General features: G+C 39.5%; 1 protein-coding gene across 4 annotated transcripts in view; it reads right to left on the reverse strand.

Annotated features, from left to right (window-relative positions):
* ltbp1 (latent transforming growth factor beta binding protein 1) overlaps positions 1 to 13,899 on the reverse strand; it is an 82,863-nt gene that overhangs the window by 18,858 nt on the left and 50,106 nt on the right. Inside the window, exons 11-23 of one of the 4 annotated variants that reach the window (XM_081347779.1) lie at positions 12,958 to 13,125; positions 11,598 to 11,813; positions 10,702 to 10,721; positions 9,043 to 9,145; positions 8,584 to 8,670; positions 8,178 to 8,303; positions 5,632 to 5,757; positions 4,045 to 4,164; positions 3,783 to 3,905; positions 3,338 to 3,460; positions 3,117 to 3,242; positions 626 to 754; positions 44 to 166 (exon numbers count right to left, since the gene is read on the reverse strand). In XM_081347779.1, the coding sequence (XP_081203905.1) occupies positions 44 to 166; positions 626 to 754; positions 3,117 to 3,242; positions 3,338 to 3,460; positions 3,783 to 3,905; positions 4,045 to 4,164; positions 5,632 to 5,757; positions 8,178 to 8,303; positions 8,584 to 8,670; positions 9,043 to 9,145; positions 10,702 to 10,721; positions 11,598 to 11,813; positions 12,958 to 13,125 (1,590 nt within the window). The remainder of the gene's footprint in view (positions 1 to 43; positions 167 to 625; positions 755 to 3,116; positions 3,243 to 3,337; positions 3,461 to 3,782; positions 3,906 to 4,044; positions 4,165 to 5,631; positions 5,758 to 8,177; positions 8,304 to 8,583; positions 8,671 to 9,042; positions 9,146 to 10,701; positions 10,722 to 11,597; positions 11,814 to 12,957; positions 13,126 to 13,899) is intronic. The other 3 variants (XM_081347781.1, XM_081347780.1, XM_081347782.1) reach the window with 3 other exon arrangements.

A 13,899-nucleotide genomic window follows, 5' to 3' on the forward strand; every position in this document is an offset into this window, starting at 1 on the left:
GAGGGAGAAAAAGTGAATTGTTTTAGATTCTATAGGTTTTTACCCTGGCACTCATGATTGGTTGGCTCCAGGCGGTAGCCTCCTTCACAGTGGCAGAGATACGACCCCTCAGTGTTTGAACAGGTACCATTTACACATCTGGTGTCATCCACACATTCATCTACATCTGAAAAAGCCAGCACACACACATTGGTTTTGAGTGGGCCATTTTAAAAGAATATTTCTCGTTGTCTAGACATCCAGCTGAAATGCTTCCTTCTCCCCGTTTTACTGCTGGACGGGGCATTTAAACCAACTCTGGCACCTCACTGGGCGCGGGGAGCACGCACAAACGTCCCACCAGAGGAAAAATAACATTGGCTCATATGTGAAACCCATTAGACACACAATCCCTTTCTTTCTCTCACTCTCTCTTGTGCTGCCAAACACTGGGGCTTTTCGACAAAACTACAGATTCATTTTGCTTAAACATCAGATAAATATCAACACAGCACCGCAGAGAATCAGGACAAACCACAGCAGGATGCATTGATGAGAGAATATGTTTGTGTTTGTGTGTGTGTGTGTGTGTGTGTGTGTGTGAGTGTGTGTGTGTGTGTGTGTGTGTGTGTGTGTGTGTACATACCCTCACAGCCAGGCGGATCCCTGGTGGGCTCAAAGCCGACGAAACACACACACAGGAATGAACCCTCTGTGTTCAAACACTCTCCGTTCGGGACGCACAGTTGTGTCTCATCCTCACACTCATCAACATCTATGAGGATGGAGGGATGAAATCAGTGACAGTGTAAGCCTTACATTATGATGTACGGGATACTGCTTTCTATTTTTATAAAAGTAGTACATAAAATAGTATGAATTATACAATAATACATATTAAAACATTAGTAGTTGTCTACTGTATGTTCCATGTTTAATAAGGGAGTGGTATCCAGTTATCTTCCTGGAAATTAAACTGTTAAGTAGATTTTTGAAGCTAATGTAGTGTGAAAATTAAAAAATTTTGGCAGTCCACTCAACCAATCTTAAAAAAGAGCTAGAAACCAGGCTTAATGTCGCTTTCCATTGCACTGGAAATAGGAGATCAGGTCATGCGCTTTGCATAATGGGTAACAGTATTCCAAGCATTGAGCTGCCTGCTTAAAAAAAAAAACACACACACACACACACAAACCAGCCTTAGTTGGTTTTCTAGTCATAGCTGGTTTAAAGTTAATCTCCCGGCCTGACCAAGGTGGTGTTTAGTTTGGTAGCCAGCTGGTCTCCCAGCCTGATCAGCTGCAGACAAATGCCAAAAACCTCTCTAAAACTGATGAGGTTTTTTTTTTTCAACAAGACACTGCTGTATACTTCACATTTTGGCAAATGTTGTAGCTCATTCATGTGCTGTAAGCACAGAAAATTCACAAAATGCACAGTTAAATACGTAAATGCACACTAGCGCTCAGAAGTTTGGATGTATTAAAATGATCAAAAGTAAAGAGATTTACCCAAAAAATTGAATTTCTAATTTTATTAGAATAATCTTAGCTTTCTATTAATTAAATAATCATTAAGCAATGCATCACCGTTCCCACAACAATACTAAGCAGCACAGCTGTTTTCAATAATGATAATAATAAAAGAATGTTTCTTAAGCACCAAATCAGCATATTAGAATGATTTTAGAAGGATCATGTGACACTGAAGACTGGAAAAATGGCAGTTAAAATTTCAGCTTAACCATCACAGGCAGGGGCGCAGATAGAATTTTTTAACTGGGGGGGACCAAGCTGTCAGCAAATGATTTAAACTCAATTCGTTATTTTTGTAATTTGGGCTTTAACTAGTGCTCAAGTAGTAACTTTGCATAATTTGGGCTAATGATTTGCATTAAAAAGCCATTGGGGGATTGTTATTTGAAATCATGGATAAACAACAATGACCAAAGGTAAACAAAAGCCTACCTGATCACCACTAGCAATGGATGATCAGACTGTTATTTGACTAGTATGCCAATCACCCACCAAAACTTCATGTCTTTAGCAAAGTATGTTTTTTTAAACATTTGCTTATCTCAGCATACAAAGTCTATCATTATGAACAAAAAAGCAAAGAACCTATGTGCAAATAATAATAATACTAATTGTTTGGTTTTTGAAAAAACGAGGTGATTGTTTTTTGTCTCTTCATCGCCTTTATATGACATTTATACAGTCAATTTTTTTCAGTTCAGAAAATCACCGGCTCAGCTCAGAAATAGGGGCTGTTTACACCTGGCCACTTCATGCGTTTTCTGTGATCGGATAGCTATCTGATCGTGAAAAGACCAGGTGTAAATGCCCTCCGAAACGCATTCGAGACAGATTTGAATCCGATCGCTCAAACCACTTCAGGAGGAGGTCTGGTCCGCATCCCAGACGAAACTGAACAAGTGTAAATGCATCTGGTTGTTGAAACCATGTATGTAAATTTTACTCCTTCCAAAAATGCTAAAAAATAAACGTGTGAGAGCGTGTTATAGGCTATATGTAATGTTATAGCCAGATATGGCGACGCTACTGGAACAGCATCGCCGCAGACGAGAAGCTGAACATATTCATCAAGCAAACTATCGCAAATCAAAGTGAAAGTAAGTCACAGACGCGGGACCAAGCGCGGGAATTGAAGATCGGATTTAAATCCGTTTTGCAAAAACACACATAATGTATAGCGAAAACAGTGATTAATCCCCTGTTTTACCGATTTTTGTCGCGTTTCGTAGGGATAGTGAGGGCGGGGGACGGATCGGGTCACTATGAATCTGGGGGGGTCATGTCCCCCCCGTCCCCAGTGCCATCTGCGCGCCTGATCACAGGAATAAACTACATTTTAAATATGTTAAAATGTAATTTATTCCTGTGATGGTTACATTTTAAATATGTTAAAATAGAAAACAGTTCTGTTAAGTTGTACTAATTCACAATATTAATGCAGCCCTGGTGAAGAGAGAGAATTCTTTCAAAAACACTTTACCAAAACGGAATGAATGGTAGTGTACTACATTCTGCAGAAACAATAAGAGTAGTATAATAATATCCTATTCCAAACACAGCCTCTGTGCTGTATGTGTGAGTTTGTTTGATGGATTGTCTCACCGTGGCAGCTGGTGCCATTGACTTGTCTATATCCCTGTGGGCAATTGCACTGGTAAGAACCCAAGATATTGACACACTGCCCCACACCATCACAGGTCTGAGGTAACTCCAAACACTCATCCACATCTGTAAAAACATCAGAATATCTCAACATCACAAATACAATCAATCACAGACGACCATGACATAAACACATGAATACATATCACACACTTTCGTACCATCACATTGGTCTCCTGCGGACGACAATATAAAGCCGGCCTCACAGTTGCAGATAAATGACCCCTCTGTGTTCTGACAGTGACCTTGGGTGCACACGTTGTCATCCTGGCATTCGTCAATGTCTGTGACACACAAAGTTGCTCATTTGCATTTTATCTGTTTTTGTTTGTAACAGATAAAACCCATGTACACCCATAACCAAGTAAAAGGCTGAGCAATCTGCAAACAAAATAACTTAAGGAAACAGAAACAAAACAAAAGCAATAAACAAAACCAAAACACACACACGCAAAAAACACCACCATACTATATGAAACACCTCAAAAAACAAGACTAGACAAAAGCAAACAAAACACATCACAACAAAAAGACAACAAAAACAACACAACTTGAAAAAAATCACTAAAGATCACAAAATCTTGCTAAACTGTGAATGGATAGTACCTGTGCAGGCCTTGGCATCAGGAGTGAGCAAGAACCCTTCATCACACGTGCAGACGAAATAGCCCTCCAGATTCAAGCACTGACCATGAGCGCACACTCTTTCATCCAAACACTCATTTATATCTGCACAGAGAAGGTCAAGAACACAATACATCTGAAGAAATACACCTCTGTGGGTCACATTTATAAAGGCCCTCTCATTTGTCAAAAAGTAGCTGTGCTAAACACATTGTATATAAGCAAACAAAAAAGTGCTTCTTACCAACACATTGGCCATTTCTCCCTTCGAACCCATCCGGACATGGAGAACACATGAAAGAGCCCAGAGTGTTATAGCAGAGACCAGACGGACACACTCTCCCATCCTGACATTCATCGATATCTACATAGACATGAGAAGAAATAACCAGACTGACTCAAAATCAGTACACGAGTTCATGATATCCATTCAGCAAAGGGTCTGGCACGTGCCAGCTGTGAAGGTTTGATAGGAGGGTCTGTTCTAATGGATGGGTGTTATTGCTGTCCTACTGTGAGGAGAACAGGAAATGATCGACTAAAGCTAATTTTGTTCTCCATCTCTCCGTTACACCATTATTAATGAAGTTACTTGAAGAAAACCATCTTTACTGCGAAACCACTCTGATAGCAATGCTATGATGTACGATGGCACCATGCCTGCTTCCTTCTACACATTCAACCATTCATTCACCTTTATTACTGTTTCCAACGGCAGCCAAAGTCACTTCATCTCTACACTGAATGGATGTGTTATAATAAAACAGTTAGAGTGTGAAAACACATCACCTAATCACAACAGCAACAGATTTTTAAAGAGCTTTACATTAGATGAGACAGCTGCATTGTCAGTAACCCAAAAATTTGTGTTCTGGGCATGTTGAGGTGCTCAAATGGGAGAGGTTCGAATCTGGCTTGTGATTCTATTAGTAGTCTGTCATTTAACAAATTGGAGAGACGGAAAAGTAATGAAATGGTCAGTATCTTGCATAATCAAAGAGTAAAATCTGTAAAAGTAATCTGTCTCATAGGCTAGCTTAGAGCAAACAAACAAACGCCCCCATTCTGTAGCAGTTTCAGTAATTCTAGATTGTGGAATAAAAGTGGGACAAATTCCTAAATGGAAAAGTTAAACTGGTTTACTGGAACAGATTACTGGAACAGTTAAACCTGTTAACCAGAGAAACCAATGTGCTGGCCATATCAGTTTAAATGGATGTAATGAGTAACTCTGGGCAAAAGCTTCCGGATGTCTTGTACTCTGGATTTCCTAATATGAGGAGAGGATGTGTTTTCCAAGTACCGTGAACATTTCCTCATCTGCAGCGGCAGCGCTGAGGTATTTGGGTGACTCGGTTGAGGGTACGATAATACCTCTCTTCTTCCTCCACAAACCTCAAAGTGTGTCACAGGGAGGTGGTTTCTACCTCGTCTGCAAACCCTGAAAACCAGCTAATGACACACACACACAGGATGTGTTTGGAGTTGAGAAAGAGCTGTGCCTGTATTTAGAAGACCACATTGCGGTTCAAGACCAAAAGCAGACTTCATATGAGTGCTGATCTGTCTGGATCAAAATAAGAGCCAAGAAAGTGAAGGAGAAAACTGGTAATGGCACACGAGGAAAGATACCGAGCTCCAAACAGGCCATTTTTTCACTTCTAACATGCCCACAAAATAAATAATATAAAAAAATAAAAAAAGAACAGGTGAAGAAATTAAAAAGTAAATATATATGTACCAGTCCAATAGGGCCTATTGTGAACCCTACTTTGACTCAGTTTGTTAGTGCACAAGGGTGAGTTTATATGGGACAGAGTATTGTAATTACCGGAGCAGCTGGTGCCCTGCTCGTGAGGCATGAAGCCAGAATCACACACACACAGGAATCCGCCTGGAGTGTTCTGACAGTGACCATTAGCACACAGACTTGGGCTCTCCGCACACTCGTCGACATCTGTCAGAAATAATCATCAGGTAATCAATGGATCCGTCTTATAATCTATAAAATTATAGACTAAGGCATAGACTAAAAAATGGTGTCTGATGAAGAGAAAAGGAGTAAAATCATATATAAATAGTTATTCTTCCACATAATGGGCCCTATCTTGCACCCAGCGCAATAGGCTTTATGCCCAGCTCCACTACTTCCTGAACTTCAGCCAGCTCCTTTGTTTCCTGTCTGCCATTATTGGACAAACTGATTAATCCAGGTGTGTCTGATTATTGTTACTGAGGTCAGGCACACCTGGATTAATCAGTTTGTCCAATAATGGCAGACAGGAAACAAAGGAGCTGGCTGAAGTTCAGGAAGTAGTGGAGCTGGGCATAAAGCCTATTGACTTTGTACACCGACGCATGTATCATTCCTATTTTGCACCCGCGCAAAGCGCGCTTTTCCCTCCACAGAAGCACGTCGCTAAACTAGGGAATGAACTTGCGCTCCCTGGGCGGTTCAGCGCAAAAAAGGAGGCGTGTTCCGGCGCAAACGTTCCTTCATGCTATTTTGCAGGTTTAGAAAACAATTGCGCCACTAACCAGGAAAAAATAGTTTAAAGTCAGTGGCGCGTTGCGCATGTTATTCATATGCTATTTTAAGGGCGCATGCTTGGCCATAATCAATGTAGCGTGTGCACAACGCGAATGCACTTTGATTCTCTCAATTACACAGAAGCAGCAGTTTTCATTTTTGCAAATCATACATTATTACGATAGATAGATGATAGATAGATAGATAGATAGATAGATAGATAGATAGATAGATAGATAGATAGATAGATAGATAGATAGATAGATAGATAGATAGATAGATAGATAGATAGATAGATAGATAGATAGATAGATAGATAGATAGATAGATAGATAGACAATTTATTATAAAAGCATACATCTAGCTTACACATTTACCCAAATTATCATACGCCTTTTTAACCGAAGTTAATTTGGGTGTGTTTCTCCATCCCCAACGTCCCTGACGAGAACGTCGGTCTCCTCGGCTGTGAACCGCTCCTGGCGCGCGCCTGGCAAATCCGCCGTTATAATAGGAATCCGCTTTAGAAAAAGGCGTCTGCTCTTAAAGGGAATGTGAGATGACGCTCTGATTGGTTTATTTCACGTTACGCCCAAACCACACCTATGAATAATGAAGCTACTTCAGACCAACCCATTTTAGATTTGCGCCGGGCGCAAGAGTCAAATATCCCGCCGGGAAAATAGCAACAGCGCCAAGACCCACCCACAAAGTTACTTGCGCTTTGCGCTTTGACACTTGCGTTTCAGATCGTTAGAATAGGGCCCCATGACTCCATTTCTACAAAAAAAAATGTGTGTCACTAAATATTTTCCTGGTTTTGCCTGAAGCTCATTTAATTTGTTTTAGATTATTAGATGTGACGTTATGGTGACCAAGAAGCCTTTTTCATTAAAAAATTATAATTCTGTTCTCATTGCTTACACTTTATTTTGATGGCCCCCATTGGACATTCTGTTGACTAAAAGTAATGTTGCACCTACAGTACATGTCAACTAACTCTCATTTAGAGTATTAGTAGACTATTAGAGGTAGGGTAAGGAGAATAAGGGGTTAGGGTTAGGAGAATAAGTTGACATGTACTTGGGGGACCATCAAAATAAAGTGTATTAGTAGACAGGATACTAATACACTACTGTGGCAAGCAGCGAGTGTTAATGAGCGTCGCCTGCATGCCGCACCGGTCTCAAACCCCTTACGGACGACTGCTGCATTAAAACATAAAAAACACAACATAAATTTCCAAGGCCTGGCCCTCTCTCGTCATTCACTGTCTTCGCTCCTCCTTTTATGCTCCCAAAGCTCCTCCGTGAGAAACTCGAGATTGGCGCTGCGTGCTGGTAATGCTCATTAACACTCGTGCCACTGGCCTCGCTCCGTTCACACGGCTCTCGGCCTCGTCCTGCTTGCCACAACTACTAATACTCTTATGAGAGTTAGTTGACATGTAGGTGCAACGTTACTTATAGTCAACAGAATGTCTGAAGGGGATCATCAAAATAAAGTGAATAAAAATAAAGTGAATAAAGTGTTACCTTATAATTTACATTGCAAACCTGAATGACCTTCTGAATGAAAAGTAATGTGAAAAATGTCCTTTTTTCTCTCTTTTTTTGGTCAATGGGGATTGACTTTCATTGTGTGGACAAAAATAGTTACAACATTTTCAAAATACCTTTACAATTGAATCAGTGACTGACAATATCAAATAGATGTATGATGGATTCATGGATGCATTACAAAGCAAAACAACCACTGTGTTGAAACAAAATTCCAGTTATTGGTAGTGATAAAAGATACACTACAGTATCAATATTGTTTATATATTTTAACCTTTGACCTCTCACCTACACATGTGGTGCCTTCACTGTCTGGTCTATAGCCGTCGTCACAGATGCATGTGTAGCTGTCAGCAGTGTTATAACAGATTCCTGCACCACAAATATCAGGTCTCACTTGACACTCATCAATCTCTATGAAGAGAGAGAGAGAGAGAGAAAAGAACAAGGTCACTTTCGCATTTTTGCATTTTGAAAAATGCCCATAGGGAAACAAGAGAGAGAGGTTTCTAGCACTTAAATTATTGATTTTAGTTTTAGTGTATCATTTTTAATTTATTTATACAAAATAGTATATATTTTTAATATGGATTATTTATCGGTTATTGGCCATAACATTAATATATGCACTTACAGTATCAGGAAAATTGTGCAGCCCAAATATATAGTACATGTATAGATAGATGAGACTCACCTGCCAGCTGTGTTGGGGAGATGTTCTGACTTTCTCTGGAGGGCAGAATTGCTACTGGAGCAGGTGGTGACACCTTCTCCACCACCTCTGGAGAGTGACAAGGAATGGGGCAACATAAGAAGAGAAAGAAAAGAGATGTAAGACATTCCACAATCCATGAACAAGATTTGTTACAAAACAAACAATCAAAATTGCTTGATCTCTCAATATGATAAACAAAATCTGAACATGTCCAACATCTGGCACCACAGCAGCTGATGATCACAGATCAACCCATCGTTGTCATCATCTGGATTTGTTAGTTGAGGCCACTTCTACACATTTGAATTGAATTGTGTAATCTCAATTTAAACAGCACTTCAGAAATCTTTGCATAAACCAGTGGGTTGACTTTAACATTAAAAGAGGTGAAAAGGTCTTTATGGGGATATGCATGTGCAGTACAAGTGGGACTGAGACCTGAGAGGGAAGGCTCCATCCTGATTGTAGATACCCCAGGTGACAGCTGGGCCTGTCCAGGCTGTACTATTGAACTATCAACACTCATGTGGGTAAAAAACTCCTTCAAACAGATAAGAAACGACACACACAGTAATTGACTGATGCACAAAGAAATATACTGAAGCAGATTTATTGGCAACTAAAGCAAAGGGGTAAGCTGCTTCTGCTCTGACTGGATGGGGTGTTAAAGTGGGCAGAGATGTAAATATCTTAGGCCCTGTCCCAAATGGCACACTTGATGCACACTCTTTCTAATTTTAAGTTTCAAAAAGGTTCTCAAGAGCACTCCCTTGAGACAAAGCTGCACTGATGTAAACTATTATCTCACAGTCTATGTAGAGTTATGTCAACAAAGTGCGGAAATGGACCGCAAGTACTTAGGGTGGCATTTGGGACAGAGTCCGTTAAGTGGAAGAAAGCCATATGCAATCTCACAGATCTGCAACCATGCCCTCTTTTCTCTCTCTCTCTCTCTCTCTCTCTCTCTCTCTCTCTCTCTCTCTCTCTCTCTCTCTCTCTCTCTCTCTCTCTGACACACACACACACACACACACAAAACACATGGAAACCCTCTCGATTTAGTTATAAGAACTGACCCTTAAATTGTAAAAATTGAGGTACTTGCGGGAAAAAATCAGGTGTTCTTCAGATTGCCACACTGACAGAACCCTTCAGAAAACCACACAGGACCACCTTTGAAGGATCCTCAAATAGGCAAGGCAAGGCAAGTTTTTTTTTTTTTTTTTTTTATATATTAGTATACATTTCAAGTGTAACAAAACCTGACAGGGTTACTGGTGGAACCATTGACAGACTTTGGAGTTATTGATGGAGCTTAAGTTTTTCATTTTGTTCATTTCTCAGAGAACTGCCTTTTTGATAGGGTGCCTAGAGGTTCTTCAAAGGGTTCCTCAAGTGGGGGAGTCAAAGGAACCAAGTACTTTTCATTTTTAAAAATCATATGCTGTTGGGGGGGTAAAATTAAATGCTTTTTTTTCCACAAACAGACCAGAAACATTAAAATAAGTCTCCTTATCACACCTGAAAACCATGCTTTCCTAAACTGAGCTATTTAAGAGTCTCAAAGACTGGACAACATAGAAAGATCTTCCCTAATTACTCCAATCAAGAGTGATTTTTACTATTTATGTCCTTTTGAAATAATTAAACCAATATATATTCTCTATCTTTTATAAATTGAAGAGACATTTAGGTGCAAACCAACTAAACACTGTATGTCTAAACCAATTTTGAAAATGTTCTCTAACAGTTTTAGACAACCAAATCTAAAAACTTAAACAATAAAATCTTAAAAACTACAACTTAAACCTGAACTTTTCTAAATGTTAACATTGACTGGACAAATATGAACATTAAAAACACAGTCACATCAATCATACACAAAGCGAAGGACACATAATGACATACACGCAGAATGCCGAGCGCACAGAGCAGTCATGCAGCAGTGATGACATGATGATGTCATGCTTTGAATGTCTTTTTTGAAAGTTTTTAGCTGCCATTTTGTAGCGCTGCTTTGACGTGTGCGTGAAAGCATCAGCATCAGCTGTGCAGCATATTTAGCAGATTTTTACTGCTTTATAAAACCCAACCTACCTGCCGGGGAACTGTGGGAACTGTACAGCAGACCATTACGTCATATAAAAACACAAAAATAAAACTGTCACACAAAGCTGTGAAACAAACATTCATACCATTTATGTGAATTCAATAGTGAATACTTCAGTAGTGCTGGTAACTATGCTTCTGAATTCAGAAAAATAAAATAAAATAAAATAAAATATCCACATACTTTTGGTCATGTAGTGTGTAAGAGGGTAAACTTCAGTGGACCAAATTTAGTTGCGACTTTGAAACGGTCTCCCAGCAACAGGACAAAACTTAATAAAGCCCAAGGACAAATTCTTTCTCTCTGAACCTGGCCCACCTCCACAGCACATTTCAGCAGTGCAATGCTTTTATGGGCTGCTTTTGCAGAGAGGCTGTAAAAATCTATGCAGTTCATTTTGTGCGAGAGAAGTGAAAGGAGAAAATATGATGTGATGCACTGATCTTCTGGAATCCTTCATCAGCTTTGACATTAGTTTTTGCAAGGTGGAAGCAATACTAATGACTCTCTCCCTCATGCCAAAGAGAGAACAGTTCTATGTTCACTTTCTATAGGAACAACAGAGGCTTGGCTACATTTTGGATCTCAGTCTTCTCCAGACTAATGCCAAGTCTCATTCAATTGCCTGGTGCCAAGTGTACATGTGATGACATTTAAAAGAGAAGAAAAGAAGGACAGGGAAGAGGGTGAAAGAGTTCTTGCCGGCGTAGCTTTTGTGTGTATGTGTCTCTCCTTCATAAAAGCGCATCCAGGCAGACCATCATGTAAATAAACTTCTACCCAATTCTGGTAGATTTCCTTAACATAATTTGTGATATTAAAACAATAACCAATAACCAACCAAAGTAATTCATAGTTTTTGTCCTGTGTGGCTATAACTCACCAGGTAGCTGCCTCTCTGTGATGCCGAAAGCTTCCACAGGCTGCTGTAAGGTGGGGAAGGGCACGGGAGGGTCCACGGGCGCTTGGTGTGTTATGATGGGCTTGTTCTGCCCCTGACCATCTGTCTGGCTGTGCCCATTAGGCGGTTTGGGCTTGTAAATGTACGGTGTGGTGACATGGTATCCCATACCTCCAGGACAAATGTCTTTAAACGCAGCTAAGAGAGAAATAAATAAAAAACACAGTCACCAACATATTCACAGCACCTGTCCATCCTTCCATCAATCTCTCTATCCGTTTGTGCATCCTGTCTATCTATCTATCTATCTATCTATCTATCTATCTATCTATCTATCTATCTATCTATCTATCTATCTATCTATCTATCTATCTATCTACTGTATCTATCTATCTATCTATCTATCTATCTATCTATTGTATCTATCTATCCATCCATCCTTCCATCAATCTCTCTATCCGTTTGTGCATCCTGTCTATCTATCTATCTATCTATCTATCTATCTATCTATCTATCTATCTATCTATCTATCTATCTATCTACTGTATCTATCTATCTATCTATCTATCTATTGTATCTATCTATCCATCCATCCTTCCATCTATCCATGTATCATTTATCTATCCATCTGTCCGTCCGTTGGTCCATCCGTCCATCTATCCATCCGTCATCTATCTATCTATCTATCTATTGTATCTATCTATCCATCCATCCTTCCATCTATCCATGTATCATTTATCTATCCATCTGTCCGTCCGTTGGTCCATCCGTCCATCTATCCATCCGTCATCTATCTATCTGTCTATCTATCCATCCATCCATCATCCATCCATCCGTGAATCCATCTATCTATCCATGTATCATCTATCTATCCATCTGTCAAGCCATTCAATTTGATTTAAATGAACAAGGAGAGTAATTCTTTTTCAGACAAAGCAACACTAAAAAAAATATATATATATATATTTTTATTTTAAAAATATTAAATAATGCATTGGATATATGGAGACTGCATCATTCTTGTTGCCCAATAACTTGGGTGTAAAGACTTTCCTTACCAACCAATACTGTGGTTGTACCAAAACAAAATGCTGACACTTAATTTAGTGACTGCTCGAATGCAGGTCTCACAGGAAGGCAAATTCAAAAACAATGTAAGATACATGTATGAAAACGAAATATCTACAGGAGAACTAACAAAAAGAGAGTGATGGCGTGTAAAAGCATCTACGTAGCAGAGCTGTGGAACACACATGCAAACCACAATGAATTGGAGGACAGAGAGGGAATGATACCAGTAGAATAGGTGGGGCTGATAGGGGGCGTGTCTCAGGTAGCTTACCTGTCCCAGGTAGGGGGCAGCGGTCACAATGAGGACCCCAGGCCTTGCCCACACTACAACAGCATAACTGTTTACTCAGCTGACTGGACACAGGGTGCAAGCACTGCTTCCCCGGACTGACAAATCGGAAGCAATCACCCTTCTCCTCGCGAAGAGCAGGTGTTTCGGCTGGTTACCATGGAGATGGAAGGAGGGAGTGAGGGGAGGAGTGTGCACGGTGTATGACACAAACATGGAAGAGAAAGAGAAATAGAGAACAACAGAAGAGAAAAGAGATTCCCTTCACCTTGTGTTCCATCTATGCACAACTACAATGCCATAACAAAAGAACAACTGCTCCAATATAACCACATTAAAACAGAGTGAAGGGGACAGAGTATGATCGTGTATGAAAAGTGATACAGTTTTTCAGACACAAGATAGAAAAGAAAACAGGACAAGAATACAAACTAACAGTGCAAAGAGGTCAGTTAAGCAGGAAGCATTTAAGTAAGGTTATTTACAAGGCTTAGTACATCAGTGGGCACTTGATATAAGACATCTGCTTAAACACATTACACATCAAAATTTCACTAATATAAAATCTATTTAACCCTACCAAGTATCATGGGGTAAAAAAAAAACTCAATATAGCAGAGCATTCTCCATTTCCACATAAGAAAATCATCATCAGAAAAGTGGCAATGGTTTAAAAAAAATGAATAAATTAATATATGTATGTATATGAGTAAACACCATTGTTCAAAAGCTTGGGGTTAGTAAGAATTTATTTATTTTATTAAGAAAGAATGCATGAAAGTGATCAAAAGTGACAGCAAAGACTTTTACATAGTCAAAAACAAAATAAATGTTCTTTTGAACTTTCTATTCAAAGAATCCTAAGAATAAAAATGTATTACTGCTTCCACAAAAATATTAAGCAACACTGTTCTTATTATTGTC

Source organism: Scardinius erythrophthalmus (genome assembly GCF_964197995.2).
Source record: "Scardinius erythrophthalmus genome assembly, chromosome: 19".
NCBI classification, from domain to species: Eukaryota; Metazoa; Chordata; class Actinopteri; order Cypriniformes; family Leuciscidae; genus Scardinius; species Scardinius erythrophthalmus.